This window comes from Saccostrea echinata, unplaced genomic scaffold, assembly GCF_033153115.1.
Source record: "Saccostrea echinata isolate AGI-Se365-2 ecotype Australia unplaced genomic scaffold, CSIRO_AGI_Sech_v1 ptg000054l, whole genome shotgun sequence".
NCBI classification, from domain to species: Eukaryota; Metazoa; Mollusca; class Bivalvia; order Ostreida; family Ostreidae; genus Saccostrea; species Saccostrea echinata.
In genome coordinates, this window is record NW_026889803.1 from 28,949,904 (window position 1) to 28,969,787 (window position 19,884).

Consider the following 19,884-nt stretch of genomic DNA (forward strand, 5'->3'; position numbering starts at 1 on the left):
TTGATTGCTTATTCTTTAATATGTGTATAAAAGATTCTTTTTAATACATAGAATATTTATCACACTGAAATAATTATTTTATGAGTTTGTTCATGCCAGACGTCATAACTTTTTCATTTCACATGTTGAATAGTATCATTTAGTAAATCCAAAAAACTCGTCCGGAGTTTGAACCCGGGCCTCTCGCTTGCTAAGCAAGCATCATACCCCTAGAGCACGAAGGCACTTGATTGTACAGGAAATTAAATGCAAACATTAAGTCACATATAAGGTTTATATTCACGTTCGATATTGTCAAAATTTTACACAATACATGTCGTCTAATTTAGCCTTTACTAAACAGTTCTAATAGATGTAATCAGAATATAAAGTCCGCCGACAACCTGTATTATACGTAATAACTCTCCCATGACCCTGTGCTAAAAATAGTGCCAAGTGACTTTTAATACAATAAATAAAAAAAAAAAACGGGGCGGGACACTTTGAGAGGGGCGAGAGAGGCCATAAGGAGTTATGGTATAAAATTACATTGCTAAAGCTCAAAAGCTTCTTGAGATATCGCCAGGAAACGAAAGTGTTACACACAGACGGAATTTATGAATTTTACGCCCTTGAACTTTGACGTTTTGACCTCAAAATCAATAGGGATTTTCCTTAGGCCACAGGGAGTTGTTATGTAAAATTTCATTGCAAAAGCTCAAAGAATTCGCGAGATATCGAGTGTTAAACGAGTGTTAAAACAGACAGAATTTATGAAGTTATGACCTTGACATTTGACCTTTTGTCCTCAAAATAAATAGGGTTCTTTTCTAGGCCATTGGGAGTTGCTATGCAAAATTCCACTGCGAAAGCTCAAAGGGTTTTCGAGATATCGCACGGAAACGAAAATGTTATAGACAGAAATAGAGACGGGCGGACGGACGGACAGACAGACCCAAATTAATACCCCCACTGTCAGTGAAAGCGGGGGACAAAAATATGGCAAACCAGTCTAAATGTTGAGTTGGCTAACATGAAAACGGGCTTAATCTTGTTTTTTTTTTTAAATAATTTTATTTATTGATTTTTGTGGGAAAAGTATAACTTTTGCGATTGTTATCTAATGGAACGCAGCTTAATGTACTTCAATTCATGTTTATATCAGAAATGAGTAGCTTGAAGTATGAATTTATTAGATAAGCAATAGCTTTATTGATAGCTTATCCATAAATATAAGGGAATGTATTATTTTATTACCAAAATATTTTCAAGGCACATGATCCCACCTCTTAAATGGCTGTGTTGTATGCCCTGTTACACAGACATTTAAGAGGTGGGATCAGGTGTCTTTATGTGCCTACATAGTTGACTATATTCAGGTAAAATCAGCAGCCTTCTTTTTCACTTAAATAATTTTTCCAGCATTTAAGAAACATAGATCAATAGCAAACGTAGAACTTTACCAAATTAACGTTCATGGATTAAAGCCCAATGCGCATAATGGAACTTGGCACAATGTTAAATATATAATGACTAAAGGATCCCTGTTCCATATCTCTTCATATTTTGTAATTTTTAATGTATTTATTATCATTCTAAAACTTTTAAATTTTTTTTGACCTGAAGATATTGCTTTCAGTATTAATCAATGTTAACGTTAGCAAATGAATATAACTGTATAAATTTATTATTCTAATAGCTTGAAAATTATTATTTTGTTAAAACACATCGCTTAATAAACGTTAATAATAAAGATGTTTAAGCTTTAATTGTTTGCTTTTACCGAAAGTTTTACAATTTAAAAACACTAGATATATTTTTATCTGTGGATGTATTACTTCCTCGCAGAAAACACAATTTCCTTCAGAAGAATAAAGTTTAACAGTTTCTTACACCAATCATTCTGTTTTTGTCTTGCACATTTGTAAAATAGAAATTCTTCGATTAGGGCTATTTAGTAAAAATAATAAATGGGAAAATAGATTGTTATTTTTTGGAAAAATAGGTGTTGATAAACACACATAAGTAGACAGGAGTAATTTATATTTCTAAGTAAAAGAACCATATGCATTTAAGTATGTGAAAATTAAAATGGCTTTTACATTATTTATTATAAATAATCCATAAATATAGGTTAACATTAAAATGGAAGAATTAGCCATTGCCGCACTTACGTCTAAGACGCAGGGTTAAAAAATTAACAATTCAAAAAATTCTAAAAGTAATGAAGCCATAAAAAAAATTGTGCTAAAAAAGAATAGCCATCCAGCAAAGGTTGTAGATACATTATAGGCAATGTATGAATTTATATACATATGTATTTTCAGAAGGTTGGCCCTTCTGTTGACATTGAGTTTACGGACACAGTTGTTACATTCGTTAATACTGTTGTATCATTTCCTAACTTAAAAGCACCAGGAAGCGTATGGAAACCAAAGATGGCTTCTCCCCACGTTTCTGTCCCGATGACTAATACCAAAACAGCTATTATATTCAGTGGAAATCCAGCTACAACCTACAATAATTATTCAAAATTTCATTCAATTAAGTATATATGTTTTACAAAAAAAATCATTATGACAATTCTATGCTTTTCAAGCATAACTGAATCACTAAATCAAGATGCTTTTATATCCTATCTCAGCTATAAAAATTATTCTGGAAATCTTTTTTTTCAAACTTGAACTTTTTTAAAAGATTTAAAGAGATTTTTTTGATTATCTTTAAAATCAATGTTCAAATCTTACCATGTCCAATACTCTGATAAAACCATATGAAAACACAACTGCATTAGGTGGAGTAGCGACAGGAAGCATGAAGGCAAAGGATGTAGCGATGGCCGTGGGGAACATAAAGTACAGTGGGTTGACTTGAAGAGTTATTGACTGGATTTTTTTTTAGAAAAAGAAAAAAAAATTAATTACGTTCGAATTACTTAATTTTCATACTTACTAGAGAAAGTCTATAATGGTTATAATCTGTCACTGTTTTTTTTTTCTTCTTAATTCTTTTATTTATAATAATTTTCTTTGGGCGATTCAAGCTACATGCAATGTACTTAAATATTTTCATGCTTCTATAAAATAAGACAAATATGATGATATATATAAAACAAATATGAACAAAAAGTAATATTTACCAATTCTTTCATTATTGGCATCATCAGTGTACATATAGCAATGTTACTTGTTACTTCTGTTGCAGCGGCTACCATAAAGCACAGAACAAGATTCATCACCCAGGGTTCAAAGTCCTCAAACACAGTTAATTGTTCTCCAATCAGTTTTGATAATCCAGACACCTACAACAATTAGGGACAGAATGTTAAGGCTATCATAAAATCTAAGACAATATAATAAAAGTAAAAGAACTAATTAAGGAAGTCTGTTCCACATGTTTTGAAAATCAACAAATTTATAGTAATGTGTATTTGACAATGTTAATAATCCTATTATTTAGGGATATTTATCAAATCTCAAATACTATTATATTTTCAGGAAACGTGAATAAAGGAATTTTCGAATTTAAGATTGGAAAACAAGTTTATTTTAGGATTAAAGTTATCCAGGGCTTTGGAAAAAATATATGTTTAATACTTATGTTGTATATTTGTTCTTCTATTAAGTAACTCCATTTTTCAATAAGTACATATTGTAAAAATGCATGTGATATCTGCAAGACATCATATATTACTTCTGATTTCATTTCACACTAATAAGCATTGGTTTAAAAGGCAAGATTTAAGAAAATTTTGTTCTTCTTTTTAAAAAAGTACCTAGTAATAAAATAAAGTTTTTAAGAGTTATTTCCTTGGTTAAGGAGCTAATATCCTGAAAATAAGAGGTTTGGAAGATTAAGAGGTACAATGTAATTTGATTTAATAGAACGATCATAATTGCAAAAGTAGTTTGATTTTATACACGATAAATTGCACTTGAATAAAATTTGTTTAGTCGAATAAGACATTTCTTTCCGTTTTACATAGCTTAACAGTCTTTTTTAAAAATCTTGTAGATTTCTCCAATTTATTTTTATCTTTGACCAGTAACCCTAGGATAGAATTTACAAAAATGAAATCAACGATCAGTTTCAAGTGGGCTCTTCCATAAATAAATAAATCAGCCATGTCTGTAAAAAAGGGGTCTATAAACCTCCAGGGACCTACGAATATTGACAATAGCAGCAAAATAAAATTAGTTATAGCCAATAGATGATTGTAATTTCTCCTTTTTATAGTACCTTGCTACCTTTAGCGATAGCGAACCCTCCTCCAAGCAATAAAACTACTCCCCAAGGTACATTCTTCTCGGCAGCTTTCCACGGAAGAAGGGGTGGCAGTGGCTTTCCTTTGTCTGGAAGTACAGCCATCTTTATTTATCCAAATTTTAGTCAGTAAGGAAAACACAGCATTAGGAGAGTATTTAAATTTAAAATCAAAAGTTGAATTTTATTTTTAAATTCTTAAGCTACCTCTACAGCTTAATTAGAGAATATAAAAATACATGTATTAAGCAGTTTCAATATTGTCTTGCTAAACCTTTAAATTTATGTGGCAAAACGGAGGGAAATAAGAAGAGACTGATAGCAATAAATATGGCTGGTGTGGAATCAGTCACTGTTCTGAAAATGAGAAAAATGATTAAAGAATCGTAAATGGCGAAATTGAAAAGCAATGTATTTGAAAAAGCTCTATAAAAATATTTTTGTAATATGAAAAAAATAACATATATAGAAATTTTATTTGAAAAAATATATATTTTTCACTTAGCTCGTTTACAAATAAATACATATTTAAGTGAAATAATGCTATAACAATGAGAGGCCAATGCATGGGTCACAACGCTCACCGACTCACTGAGAGCCTTGCTGTTCTTCATAAGCAGATTTTCCCCAAATATTCCTATGTAAAAGTTTGATAGCCTATTGTGACCCTACCCTACCCTCTATTGGCCATGATTTAAACAAATTTCAATCTACTTTGATATAAATATGACTAATCATGACATTACTGTTCTTGGGAGAAAATATTTTTCTTTTTATTACAATGTTCATCGTCCATTGTGGCCCCACTCTAACCCTCTAGGGTCACGATTTGAAAAAAAAAATTGAATTTACACTCCATAAGAAAGCTTTCACATAGATATGACTAATGCTTGTATTTCTGTTCCTGACTAGAAGATTTTAAAAGACTTTTCCTATATATTCCTATGTTATGCTTTGATCACCCAATGTGGCCTTACCCTAACACCGGGGTCATGATTTGAACAAACTTAAATCTAAACCAAATTAGTTGTTACATAAAAACATCCGCGGCTTTGTTGCTTTTGAGAAGACTTTTTAAAAATTTCTTATACACGCCTATCTTAAACTTTGATCGCACAACGCGGCCCCACCCTTACCCATGGGTTAGAATTTGAACAAACTTGAATCAACACCAAGTGAATATGACTAACCATGGCCTTGCTGTTCTTGAGATTTTTACACTCTTTTGTAAAATTTTGATCGCCCACTGTTGTCCGATTCTTATCAATCGGGGTCATGATTTGAACAATCTAGAATTTTCACTACCTGAAGATGCTTTCATATAAATCTGTTTAATCATGACTTTGCTGTTCTTTAGAAAAAGATTTTTAAATACTGTACTGTAATTACTTTTCTGGAAATAAATCTCCCCATCCTCGAACTCCACCTAATTTTCTGGTGACCCACAATAGTACCAGCAAAACAAAGTGTACAATTACTGCTCCCTGCCCGAAGCTACAATACGAAAAGAGTATGATAAGCAAGATTATACAGTTTTTGTTTTATTTAATTCTTTAGCTAGCATGAAACTTACGTTAATGGCCCTAGTTCTTCATACTGTCTTCTTATAACCTCCTTCACTTTCGCAATCTGTCCCGGGGATTTTCTATTATACGTTCTTGGGAAAGAAAAAAACAAATTTTATAGCAAAAAATGGGACTTTTTCTAATTTATGTTCATTGAAGGGAGTAAAGCTATGAAAAAAAGCTCACTTGCAGCGTAGGAATATAATCTGTAGAAACACCCAGACAAGGATCAAAAGGATTGCTGATATTGGTAAACAGTATTGCATCCATGTTGCAAAGGAAACAGGGGATGTAGCATTTTTCTCTTCAAAAGCACTTTTGATAGATGAATAAACACATTTATATGTATGCACATATAGATATGTATTTACATCCACTGAATATTATTTCCTTTATTTCTTATGAAAACCATTGACGTTTATCAGTCAGTAATCGCCACTAAGCAAGCCAACTGCATAGATTTCTTAAACAACGGGTCTTCCATCAATTATGCATACTATGACATACACATCTATAATACAATATTGAACATATTCGATTTTATTTTAATTTTTTTTATACAGATATAAATATAAACAATAAATTGCCTTTCTTTGTTTGTTAGTACGGGAATTACATGTAACGTCGCAGCTATTGCAGAAAAAAATTACATGACTCGCTTACGCGGGTTCTGTATTTTTTCTGTAACAAGCTATCATGGCATTAATTCCCGTTCTAACAACCAAAGAAAGCATTTTATTGTTTAAATAAATGCAAATAAATGTTAAAGAACTTTTAATATTTAGAAGTTAGCAATCCGATTTGTAGCGTCTTCATGATAAAATTCTATGTCAGTACTTCTCTAACCATTCATTGTTTGTTTTACACCTCTAAAAATACACAAACTCGCATTCTTTCAAATTGCAAAATATCTTCCTTGGAGCGTGGTAAATATGTATTTAGAGTATTTGATAGCATTTAAGAAAATTGTCTTTTCGGTCATTTTATAAATATGATAATTAATAAAAAGCAGATTAGATTGAAGATATTTTTTGTCATGTATTAATGTATTGAACTCACATATCTGAGGCTCCTTTCATAACGACGCTTGGACCTGTCCCGGTAGGGGTAGCCATGCCCCCACAGTTTGCAGAATAAGCTATTCCTAACGACAACGCCTTACACATACGTGAGTAATCAGCTTCTTCGTTCTTTTCTCTGTCACTTTGTTCTTTTCTGACAAATGGATCAAGCATAATTGCATATATATCAAGAAATACAGTTAAAGATATTTTATGTGCAAATGAACGTTAATTTAAATTCTTTTGTGCGAAGCTAGAATTTTTACTCACGATTCTTTTCTTGGGTCGTCAATCACGTTTGTAGAAAGGTTGGAGCTATCTTTTTTGCCATTCTTTACGACAACTTTCAGTTCAGTATCACCATCCATCTGATCACAAACTGAGTTGTACATGTAAAAAAAAACTACTCATTTTATACTGTATCCATATGGATACTTTTACTCTGAGGATAATCAATTACTAGCATGTAGATGTATTTTCCCACTTACTTAACTAGGGTAAATCCAATGCACCCTATCAAATATTAACTTGATGACATGTATGGAGATAACGAACAGTATTCAAGCTCAGAAGTCCATTAAACAATACAAATTTTGGACCAGAGCAAACACGGATCTCTAAAACATCAGAGGTGGGCAGGTGCCATGGAGGAGTGAGCATCCACTGCCGACCCACACCCGCCGTGTGTTCCTTGTCATGATCGGGAAATAACGGAAAAATCCGTCGACAATTCAGCGTGTAAGTAATGGCCTAACAATTAGTATAAGAACTGTCAGTCAGCATTTGACTTAATGATAAATTGTATTTGCTGACAAGGTCATTGTATCGACCATAGAATTTACGAAATGCTGACTTAAAACGAGACTGCTGATATTCTTTTTTCATCAACTTGTTTTTCAATAACTTACCTCGTTTTAGAAATTGTTCATACATAAAGCATGCTCGCGTGTATCGAATCAACTGAGAGATATAAACCCCGTATGCAGGTGATGAAGGTATATTGCTGCATAAATAAGGGAAGTTGACGATTGAAAAGTTAAAATCATCACGTTTATTATAAAGCTTTGTTGTTAAATTGCCATTAACGTCTTTTTCTAGTAAAATGTCCAAATATGAAACAGTTGTGTTAGACCCTGTGCTATCCTTTATTTCAAGCTCACTGGGATATATCGTATCGACATAAGAATGGAAATAACCATTGTTAATTGACACTATGTCGTTGATATATCTAAATGTCGAAAATGTCGAGTTGAGGGCCATAGCAAGTATTTTCTTCTTTTCACGTATAAAATTTTGAACAAATTCTACTTCATATGAATACAAAAATAGGTCTGTTTATAACGGGGCGCAAGTGGTACCCATGGAAATTCTAATAGATTGTTGGAAGACCTGGTCTCCAAAAACCAAATAGATATTGTCAATCAGAAACTCAAGCATCTTTTTAATATCAACTTCAGATTACTTGTTTGTACAATCAGAATGTTTTTTGACAAAATAATTTTGCAAATGACCAATGACAAGGTAAGTAAATGATTTTTTATATAAAGAATGTAATGTAATGTTCAAGGTGAGAAAGTTCTTCAGAAGAATACAACAGGTAGGAAATAAATCCATACTTTTGCTGATCCATTATCTCCATGTCTACATATCAAAACAATGTGTTATGGACATCCATTTTTGTTTTATGATCTCTCAAGATTTAATTTGATAAAATCATGTTAGATTTTAAGCAAGTTACGGATAACTTTAAATCTATGACGAAATAATACCACTAGTTTTACATAATATGGACATAGCGCAGATAGTTTTAAGGATAAATAACACAAGCAATTTTTTTCTTCCAAAATTTAAATATCTTTGCTTAAATAGGTGCCTCTCTGACTAAAGAAATGACATCCGTTTCTTTAGACAATTTAACTTGTATGTTTGACCAAGCTGCATAATTTGGTGAAGAGTGGGAAAATGTAACGTTACAGCTAATAAAACATAATTTTAAACTTTTTTAAGAAATATATGAAGTTTTGTTACAGTAAAGTTTCTATGAAGATTTTCAAGAGTCTATTTTTTACATTTTACACAAAGAAAATTTCTAATTATATTTCGATTGAAAGAAATATTGAAAAAAAAACAGCAATGTTACTCTTCTGTATGGTACAAAAGAAAATTTGTTTGTGGTATGTATCTTAAAGTTAACATCTCGCCTATTTCTCAGAGAATATAATCGTGGCTTTTGCAATGTCATGTTCATAAGAGTTTATTTTCCTTCAGATTTCTACGATTTAAGATCCATGAATAGAAATCATTTGTAATTGGTGACTTAGTAACAGTAATTTCCTGTAAATATCCGGGCACATCGATAAATGAAAAAAATATTATCAGAAAACTTTATACATGAACTGTGAATCTAACTATTTAATTTGAAATCTGCAATTTATTTAGAGTTTAGAGAGAAATAGCTTTTCAATGTTGTAAAAAGATACACAGTTTTTACTCCTTAATAAAAAATTAAAATAAACAGGTTTAAAACAAAAAGTGAAGCTAAAACTGGAAACCTGTTAAATCCACCCTTTTCTCTGCCTCCCGCGTTTCTTTGATTTGTAGAAGGACTGCGTTAGCTATAGGAATCATCATGGCTGTGGTCGCTGTGTTGCTCATCCACATAGACAGGAACCACGTAGGTAACATCATCCCAAACATCAACCTGAAAAAAAAATCTAGTGTAATATTGAGTATGTCTCTTAATGACAGACAGTCCTCGTTTGAAAAGTTAAGCAAAAATGAGTTATTCAGGGACAGTAACATAAAATGATAACATACATGTATATTGAATTACTTTTTATCTTGTGAAATATGGAGATAACGAAAAGTAATCAAACTCAAAAGTCATTGATCATGAAGCAAATTAAAGTAGGAGCAGAGCAAACACGGACCTCTAAAAATATCAAAGGTGGGATCAGGTGCCATGTTTATGTAACTGACTCTATCAAAGCGCAAAGGGAAATTATTTTGTAATTTTCTTTTTAAATGTATACATATATAACATTTTCTGCAAATTCAAATGGAGAGAAAATGTCGTAATCTCATATGTAATGCAAATAAAATTTAAACCATGAAATTTGTTTTATCGAAGATTCCATTATGACTGATTGAGTTTCAAACATTCTATAAAAACATTTGTTTCCCAAAAACTACTGTTCAAGTAGTGCATATATGAGGGTTGTCCATAAAGTTCGTGGACAAATGCTATAATTATCTTAATAATGACAGCATCAGCAAACGTGTAAGATGATATTTTAATACAGACCATGATTTAGATAATATATAAGAATTTTTTTAAAAAAATACACACTATTTTACGAACGTTATAGATGTAAATACATTGTATATGCAAGCTGCAAAGGCCCAGTCTGACGTAAAGCTATTTTTATGATAACTTTAAATATATGGATTTTGAATTTTGTCACATGTTCTTGGACATACGTTATTTTTCTTTATTTTCTCACACTCCCAAGTGTGTGCAATAATATTTATTTATGTATGGACCATAATTAAGGTCTTCCGTCTCCAACGGAAGACCTTATTGTTTTCGTTCGGTTTCTTTTTCCCTATTATTATTATTATTTTTCTTACCGATTTTGTGCAAGCGAGTTCTCGGAAATGGCTCGGTCGATTTTCACCAAACTTTCAGATCTGATAGATATTCATCTGAACCTTGTCGGAAATTTTCGTCGTCGATGACGTCACTTCCGGTCGTGAGATATGGACGATTTTCTGATTATCAGAGGGTCGGCTTGTCCTGGCAATCACTCCTAAACGACTAAAGATATTGAGTTGAGATTATCAGTGAAGGTAGAAGAAGGATTGTAGATGTGCTTTTTTGCGTCTATATCTTCCCGGCGCAAAAGGCGCTGAAGCTCGCCTGGGCTCGAAAAATAGGCTCAAAAGCATCTCGCTAAATTTGACACGTTTTCTTTTATATCTTTATACCTGTTAATATTTTGTGAAAACATATATAACAAAAGTTGTGCAGAAAGATAAGAGCTTTCATTTAGTATCAAGAAAAAAGGGCTTTTTCCTCCTATTAAGGGCTCAAAGGGCCAAAAGTCTTTTATCCATAACTCTTTAGGGGTCAATATTTCGTTATAAATTACTGAAGCAAAATGTTTATCTTAACAATTTAAAACTACCTTTTATAAAATTGGGATCATATATTACGTAATAAGGGGCCATAAGGGGCCAAATGATAAATCTTTGATGCTTTATATCTTAGAAAGGGGAAATATTTTGATAAGCAATATTGAACAAAATATGTTCAGAATAATGTTCTAAACAATATGCACCCTTTCAATTTTTGCAAAACGATCCCAGTAAGGACTTGAAGGGCTGGCCCCTAAATATTTCTATTCTACATATCTCGGAAACGAAAAGAAACTTCTGAGTAGTTGTTGAACAAAAAGTCTTCATAATCATAAGACCTTTCTTTTGATATCAAGAAAAAGGGACTACCCCCTCAAAATAGGGGCTCAAAGGGGCCAGAAGTCTTTTATATATAGCTCTTTAATGATTAATATTTTGTCATAAAGTACTGAAGCAATAATGTTCAACTTAACAATTTGCAAATATATATCATGAAATTTTGATCATATATTGCATAATAAGGGGCCAAAAGGGGCCAGAATGATCAATCTTTGATGCTTCATATCTCAGAAAGGGGAAATATTTTGGTAAGAAATATTGTAAAAAATATGTTCAGAATAATGTTCCAAACAATATGCACCCTTTCAATTTTGCAAAACGATCCCATAAATGACTTGAAGGGTTGGCCCCTAAATATTTCTATTCTACATATCTCGAAAACGAGAAGAAACTTCTGAATAGTTGTTGAACAAAAATGTTTAAAATCACAAGTCTTTTCATTTGATATCAAGAAAAAGGGGCTGACCCCTCAAATTAGGGACTTAGAGCGGCCAAAAGTCTTTCATCTATAACTCTTTAACTATCAATATTTTGTTATCAATTACTGAAGCAAAAATGTTCATCTTAACAATTTGCCAAGATATATTATAAAAATAAGATCATATGTTGCGTAATAAGGGGCCAAAAGGGGCCAGAATGCTAAATCTTTGACGCTTTATATCTCAACAAGGTGAGATATTTTGATAAGCAATATTGAACAAAAGATATTTAGAATAATGTTCTGAACAATATGCATCCTTTAAATTTTTGCAAAACGGACCAATTAAGGGCTTGAAGAATTGGCCCCAAAATATTTTTATTCTATATATCTCGAAAACGAGAAGAAACTTCTGAAAAGTTGTTGAACAAAAAATGTTTAAAATCACAAGTCTTCATCGGATATCAAGAAAAAGGGACTGATCCTTCAAATTAGGGGCTCAGAGGGGCCAAAAGACTAATATGTAACTCTTCAATGATCAAGAAATTGTTTTTAAATTACTGAAGCAAAAATTCTTAACATAGCAATATGCAACAATATGTTGTAAAATTTTGATTCTCTATTGTGTTATTTGGGGCCAAAAGGGCCAGAATGCTAAATCTTTTACACTTCATATCTCGAAAAGGGGAAATATTTTGAAAATCAATATTGAACGAAAGATTTTCAAGATTATGTTATATAAATCAAAAGAATGAAATCTAAGGAGGGAAATCTTTATATCATTATCTTTTAACGAAAACTTAATCAAAATCACATCTCATCTCATCGCAAAATCGGACGGAAGACCTACTCGTTGCTCGCAACGAGATCTCATCTAGTTGATTTTACTTTTTAAAATCCAATTGGCAAATCAATACACAGTCATTTACGAGCTTCATCAGTAAAAACAGTAAACACAGCTGCGCAGCCCAGTCTGACGTTGTGCTAGATGTTTAACAACGTCATGAATAGGAATACAAGTATTCTATTTTCATCAAATAACTGTGGTTTCCCACTTTTTGTAGTGTCTCCAAAATTGTACACACGTTCAAAATTCGTATTTACCAATTTCAAATAAATGAACTAAATATACTGAAAGGAAAAAAAAACGCAGGGTAACATAATATGCAAAATATTTTTGACTTAGTGGCCGAAAATTATGAAAATTGGTCAGAGGTGTATCTTGGTTACTGTGTACTAAAATCGGTGTTCAAAATTACTCAAACATGAAAAGTTTACACATAGGAAAAGTGATAAAAAGCCAAAAACACGTACATATTGATGATGTCAGGTTTGTTAACAGATTTTGTAGTACTACTTGATGCACTGGAGGTATACACATCGTTTTTCACTATTTACAGTCGATATGAATTTTTTGTAATCATGGTACGGCTGGTGGAAGTCCCATGGGGTCTAGAGATTCAATTGCCTATGTGAAGAAAAAGGCAAAACTTGTTGTTGTGAAGTTTGTCATTAATACTCCTCCATATAACATTTTATCCGTTGTCAGAGATGAACAGGAATTTTTCCAACCAGCCGTGACGGTGACGTTGGCCGTAACAACGTCATAAGAAAATAAGGTTTTTCATCCTGCCACCTGTGTAATCGCCACGGTATTACAACTGAAACCGATTCTAATACAGCAAGTTATCATTAGCATTACATTCACTCTAAAACTGAAAGAAATCCATCGCTCTAATTTAGTCCCTGAGCTCGTCAACCTTTCGTCGGTGCGTCGTAAGCCTGATTATTCAGCATGTTCACCCCCAGGAAAATGTTATCAAAGTTTGTCAAGACTTTCTCGTAAATATTCACATTTACCAAATCAATTGGCATCCGCATATTCTATTTTTTTTTCTAATTGAAAATCTGTGGGACTGAATGGACGCTACGGTTTGATAGCGTCTGTAAGCCCAGCTAATCCCGGCCAACAAGGTGCTGTCCTGTTGGAAGGGTTGAATAAATATCCCTATCAGAAAGATAAATGCTCTGATGAACTTCATGCACAGGAGGATCAAGGTTGTGATGGACGCGCGAGAGATATATTGAGAATTTTTATTTTCATTTGGGGGGGGGGGGGGGGTACCGTCATATGAATTTCAATATCTTATGAATTATCAGTCAATATCAAATGAGATTTTGCTTACTTCTTCATTAAAGATGAGTTTAAATTATAGATAACAATACTGGAAAATCCCATCGGAAATTAATTCATTTCAAAAGTTTACCCTGCGTTTCCTTTTCCTTTCAGTATACATTCCAATAATTTCAAGTTGTTTGAATCAATATTCTGTCTCTGACGTCGTTTCAACCATATTGAAACATAACTGTGTCGCCTGCAAGAGCAGAGCGACACTTAGGGATCACTTTACCTATACTGACTTGGATTTTCAAACCAAATATTTTGGTATACAATACGTATATAAGTAGTAGGACCATTCATTTTGATAAAAACGTCATTTTCCCTGAACTTTATGAATAGTTGTCGTATATGTACTTTTTAATTATTTTTGAAATATATTGATACATCTATTCGCAGAACTATTATAAATATAAATTAGTCTTTGATAAAATACAAAAATCGGACATGTTGTTCTTACCATCTTGGTTCAGAACCTACAAGCATGAGAACTCGAAGGGCAAGACGTTTATGGATGTCCCAGTGTTCAATAGCGGTTGCCACAATTAGACCTCCAATGAAGAGAGTGGACGTATCCTATAAAGGAATGACAAAATGAGAACTCAGGTTTGTACATATATATTATACAGGTATAACTCTTAAAGTGTGTACAATTGTATTGAGGTCAACTATGATACCCTAACACTTGATTGATCAAAAGTATAATAATTGTTTTCTTATATTAAAAGTTTATTTTTGACTGACATGTAATAAATGATATGTGACAACAACATTACTACAAAGGAAATATTTATGAATTATCAATTTGAACTTTAATGTATTAGTAAAAGCGCCCCTTGATTTGTTTTAAAAGACACATGCATTTATGCCCTATTAATTTCTGAAACATACGTTGAGGTATGCGCTTGATACATCTTTAGCATACATAAGTCCAACCATAGGAAATAGTATTAGGGGTAGTAATGACGTCACGGCTATTGGCAGGGCCTCTGTTATCCAAAATACCGCCATGATGATAATGACATATGCACATTTTGCCTCCTGTAAAAACAACCCCAGAAAGCTCTATATTTTGTCTTTAATATATTTTAATGAAATTCTAATATACCAAATAATTCTTCAAGTAAACTTATAGTTTATCATCAAGCTACTTTAATTCGATGGAATGAAAATGTCAAGAATTTTAAGCGTATTTTAGAAATTATTTTTATATACTAGTACGACTAAAGATTTTTCTCGATAAATATTTCATGTTGTTACTTCATCCGTCCACTGTTTTGTGAAAAATGCCATTATTGTACATGTATATAACATTTTACCTTATTTTTACACAGTTTTGAAAGTTATCTGTTCATATACATTGGGAAAAAAATCCTACATCGCATCTTTAACGCTAACAATAACATGTGAACACTATTTTCGAAATACATTATAGTTTCAAATAGCTTAAATAACTTATTATCAAAAAGATATAATGTATTGAGAAAATATATCAACATACTTATGTCTTAACATGCCAGTCAAAGATGTTACAGTAGTACTTACGTTTCCGTCCACAACAAGTATAAGCGGCAATAAAACGATCGGAGTTAAAACGACAATGAATATATTCCTTGCAAACTTCAGCAATCTAACAACTGTATGCACTACAGACGACATGGCAACAGTTTTCATCAAGGAACGTATAAATTTGATTTAATTGTAAACATGCCTTGCTGAGATTCTTGTTGCACAGTAATGTGATGCAAGCAATCCTTGTGATAAGAGAAAAAATAGAGCTAAGCATTCTAAAGCAGGTCAACATCGAAAAACTCTCACAGAGATGTTTGGACCCTGAAAGTGAGTAATAAAATCGCATGAATAGGAATTCATCGTTAAGCCAGGGTAATGATTAATTCATTCGGTAGTTGCCTATTTTATACTCTTTTGTTATTGCTAATTTTTGCAAAGGTCACTTAACATGTAAATGTAGACTTCAAACCATTTGAGTTTTTTTAGACATCAATTTCGAGTAAATGTAATATATAATAAGTAGATGTATAATGTAGCATATTCTATTTAGTGGTGCTATTACAGTCAGGATTTGCCCTCTGATATTTAATTTGACGAATACGTAACCAAAGTGAAATCGTTATTAATGTGGAATTAGGAAATGTAGTAAGTATGATGACTGAAACTATTGCTATTACTCCAATGCCATGCACAGTAGATTTCACATTCTAAATGAAAAAATATTGGGAAAATCATGCCAAAACAGTCGTCTTAGCGACTTCCTGTGAAAATGCACTTTCGAATTTTTTTTCTGGGTTGTGATTTTGAACCAGTCATATTTCAGAGGCTAATATTATTATAAGAGTTACTGTATGGCATAATTTTTTTGTCCTGTTCACATTCTTGAAGCCACAACCATAAAGCCCGGATACAACACAAAAAAATTCCTTACTTACCGTAGTTAAATTAATACCTAACAATTTGAGATAGCTAAAGCTGTGTTGCTAAATCAAATCTTTGGAGTTAGAATCCTTACAACTAATGAGTACACCTGTAGCTTTTTTCCCTTTTATGTTGACGTTTTTACTGTTTGAACAGAATATGGTTCATTTTCATAGTCATGTTTAACCTACCTTCTTCAGCCCAAATTGAACGAAGAGCGATACGATGAACAAACGTCGAGAGAAAATTCAAACTTTAGGTAACACAAACAAGGAACAGAAAGTTAGCATAGATATATACGCGATTACAAAAAAAAATGGAGAGCGAAAGGACAGTTAACGCTGAAATAATAGTGAGCGAATTATTAAGTAATACTTTTACAAGTGTAACAAATACTGTTTTTATAAATATCTTTAAACTATCCTATCTACAATTATTATAAATATGAAAAATCTTATTTCGTGAAAATGGTTCTCTCCCAATTTTTTTTTAATTTTCTTTTAAATTAGTACTGTATATCTTTTTTTAAAAAAAATGTATTCCTTAGGGGGTTAAATCGGGATGCAGTCAAACATTTTCTTTTGAAAAACAATAACTGAGCACGTATCATTACTAAACTAAGATTGTTTATCAGTTCCTCTTCGACAATAATTCCTACATCGCTAAGATGACCAATCCAGTTGACAGTCATTTGCCAGAAAACCTGGTGTGAAATTAATTCATCTTGATTATAAAATAAAGTGTAAAATTAAAGAAAAAATACTAGTTAATTGCCTAGATTCAGTTCTTATCAGGCAGTTAATCTCATTTTTATTGATCATATGGAGAAAAAAAAAAAAAAAAAAAAAACAATACGTGTTTGTGAAAATCTGAGGCCCCCATATGGCAGCTTACGGGAAGGTTAAATTTTCTCAAATGCAAGTCAAACTCCAGGTCAAGAGGTCAAAAATTTGGTACTCGAAGAAAGGTCTTGTCTCGAGAAATATACCTGTAAATTTGAAAGTCCTAGCACCAACTCTTGAAAAGTTATGGCGAAGGTTAAAGGTTTTTCATAGTTAGTAAAATGTCAAGGTCAATGTCAAATGGTGCCCCAAGGGAAGCTCTTGTCACATGTGATACACATGTTCATGAAAAGTGAAAGCCCTAAAACCAAACGTTCAAATGTTATGGCCAAGGTTAAAGTTTTTTTAAAAGTAGGTCAAACTCCAAGGTTAAGGTCAATGCCAAAATGGTTGGTATCGAAATGAAGGTCTTTTCACAAGGAAAATTAATGCACATGTGAAGTATGAAAGCCGTGGCATCAACTGTTTAAAAGTTATGGTCAAGGTTAAAGTCTCATGAAATTTTGCAAAAGTGGGTCAAACTCCAGGGTCAAGGTCAAAGGATCAAAGATGTTGGTAGCCAAGGAAGGTTTTGTCACAAGGAATACACATGTGAAGTATGAAAACCCTAGCACTTACTGTTCAAAAGATATTGTTAAGCTTATAGTTTTTCAAAATTAAAGTAGATCAAACTCCAAGGTCAATATCAAAAGGTCAAAGTTGTTGGTATCCAAAGGAAGGTCTTGTCATAAGGAACAAATGTGAAGTATGAAAGCCCTAGCCCCAACTGTTCAAACGTTATGGCCAAGGTTAAAGTCTCATGAAATTTTGCAAAAGTGGGACAAATTCTACTGTCAAGGTCAAATATGACGGTACCCAAAAAGAAAGGTCTTGTCACAAGAAATACACATGTGAAATATTGAAGCCATAGTTCCAACCAATCAAAATTTATGGGCAAGGTTAAAGTTTTTGCGGACAAATAGACAGATAGACACACATACGGGCGGACAGGACAAAAACTATATTCCCCCGAATCTTCGATTACGGGGGCATAAAAACTTTTTAACTGTCGTTTACATCAGTGAATAATATGAAGTAAATATGTACAAACAAAGAGCAAGATCAAAGAGCTAACAAAGATTAAAGCAAAGGTTGAGAAAAGGAGGAAAGGAGAAGAAATGAGCGGTGAGTAAATCCTGAAGGAAAAGAAAGTCGTGAGCCTACATTCAACAAAGGATAGATAGTGGAACGTTTCAGAGATTGAATAAACGCTGTCTGAAGAAACGATGTGTTTAACCGAAATGAATTTGTACTAGACATGATTTGTATAAAAACTTAAAATGCTCTGTAATGTTTAGTTTTATACATGTATGACGCCTATCTCAGTCTAGATCTGTAGAAATTTCTCGGTATTTAATTTAACTAAGCAACACATAGCACTACTAATAATAAAATAATAATACTATACATACGAGAAAAAAGTATTACTAGTACTCTATATAAGTATCCCTCACAAAGGTAACTGTAATCCATGTAACTGCCAAATATAGAAAGTAGTAACACACAGGAGTAGGTTCGTCAAGTAAACTGAGTTAAGCTTAGAAATCCAAGCTTGTACATGGATATGTAATAGATTAATCAAACATTTAAATACGTGTATGACAATCATTTATTGTTAACAACGTGTAACAAATATTCAAAAGTAAATTGGGACTACAACTGAAAAGAAATTAAATTTTCGATAATCTACCTGAAAAGTAGCAGATACCAAAAATATCTATTAAGTAAAAAAAATTGTGAGATTTAATAAGGATAAATAACACAAACTTTTTTCGAGAATCAGCAATATATCTATTTATATTTGTGTTCATATAAGTAATTTGATCAACGTTTGCCAAAGATAGTGTGGACATTTTGTAAGATTTTGTTATAACGTCATAAAAATGTACCACAATTTGTATAGATTCACATAAAACATGGCACAAAATCGCAAATTTGAACACCAAAGAAATCCTACGATTTCATTATATTTTCACATTTCAGAGCAAAAGGCGACATTTACGAGGGGTTATCAAAAAGTTCGTGGACTAGCGTGATAAAATTAAAACCGCTTTAGGTACATCAATGAATTCTTACACATTTAGTTAGCATCATCCTTTCTATCTATAGAATAAACCATAAATCATAAGTTTTATTTTTTAATAAAATGTTAGTGTTTTTGTAAGCAAAGGTATGTCCAGGCGGCGCAACCTCTAATATGACGTTTTTTCCTACCTGAGTGTAACTGAGAAAAACTCTTTAGATATGAGTATATGTCATCAAAAAATCTCGTTAATTCAGGCATGTGGTATGACACATTTGTTCAGTAAAATTTGGAATTTTTACCCCATTCTGTAATTTCTATGAAATTTTATCGTAAATTTTATATGGAGTGTCCAAACAATTATGGGCTTGAAAATAACGTCAAAAGGGGGGAGGGGTTTCTTTTTCAAACACTCTATAGAGTTTCGGTCCTGGAAAAACTGGTATTGACCTAAGGAATGTTTAAACTGGCTACAGAAAAATAAAATGCATCCAGAGTACTTGTTTTTTAATGCCTAAAAAGATTCAGAGAGATGAAATATGCACAGCTAGTGTCGATTTGTAGTCAGGGTGTCAAAAGTCAGTCACGTCGAAAAGTGACGTTGAT

The 19,884-nt window shown here is 32.3% G+C and overlaps 1 protein-coding gene across 2 annotated transcripts; it reads right to left on the reverse strand.

The window, feature by feature from the left end:
* Nucleotides 1-2,091: 2,091 nt before the first annotated feature.
* LOC133205913 (Na(+)/citrate cotransporter-like) lies at nt 2,092-15,630 on the reverse strand. Of its 2 annotated transcripts, none has more exons than XM_061341807.1 (14): nt 15,487-15,630; nt 14,833-14,982; nt 14,402-14,517; nt 9,421-9,569; nt 7,139-7,247; nt 6,867-7,022; nt 5,994-6,122; nt 5,816-5,899; nt 5,632-5,736; nt 4,517-4,599; nt 4,219-4,331; nt 3,119-3,280; nt 2,727-2,864; nt 2,092-2,494 (listed from the first exon to the last, which is right to left on the reverse strand). In XM_061341807.1, exons 1-14 carry the CDS (start codon nt 15,613-15,615, stop codon nt 2,303-2,305), a joined length of 1,815 nt encoding a protein of 604 aa, XP_061197791.1. In that variant the 5' UTR covers nt 15,616-15,630; the 3' UTR covers nt 2,092-2,302. The 2 variants fall into 2 exon arrangements, with proteins under 2 accessions (XP_061197791.1, XP_061197790.1); XM_061341806.1 differs by having other exon boundaries at nt 7,139-7,271.
* Between the last annotated feature and the right edge of the window lie 4,254 nt (nt 15,631-19,884).

What these genes read in the sequence shown, in the direction of transcription:
- LOC133205913 (XM_061341806.1), bottom strand. Translation starts at nt 15,615, where the DNA reads ATGAAAACTGTTGCCATGTCGTCTGTAGTGCATACAGTTGTTAGATTG. An exon ending in TACTTGTTGTGGACGGAAAC is followed by an intron (nt 14,983 to 15,486) that starts GTAAGTACTACT and finishes TTGTTTTTACAG; the next exon opens with GAGGCAAAATGTGCATATGT. An exon ending in ATGAAAGGAGCCTCAGATAT is followed by an intron (nt 6,123 to 6,866) that starts GTGAGTTCAATA and finishes ATCTATCAAAAG; the next exon opens with TGCTTTTGAAGAGAAAAATG.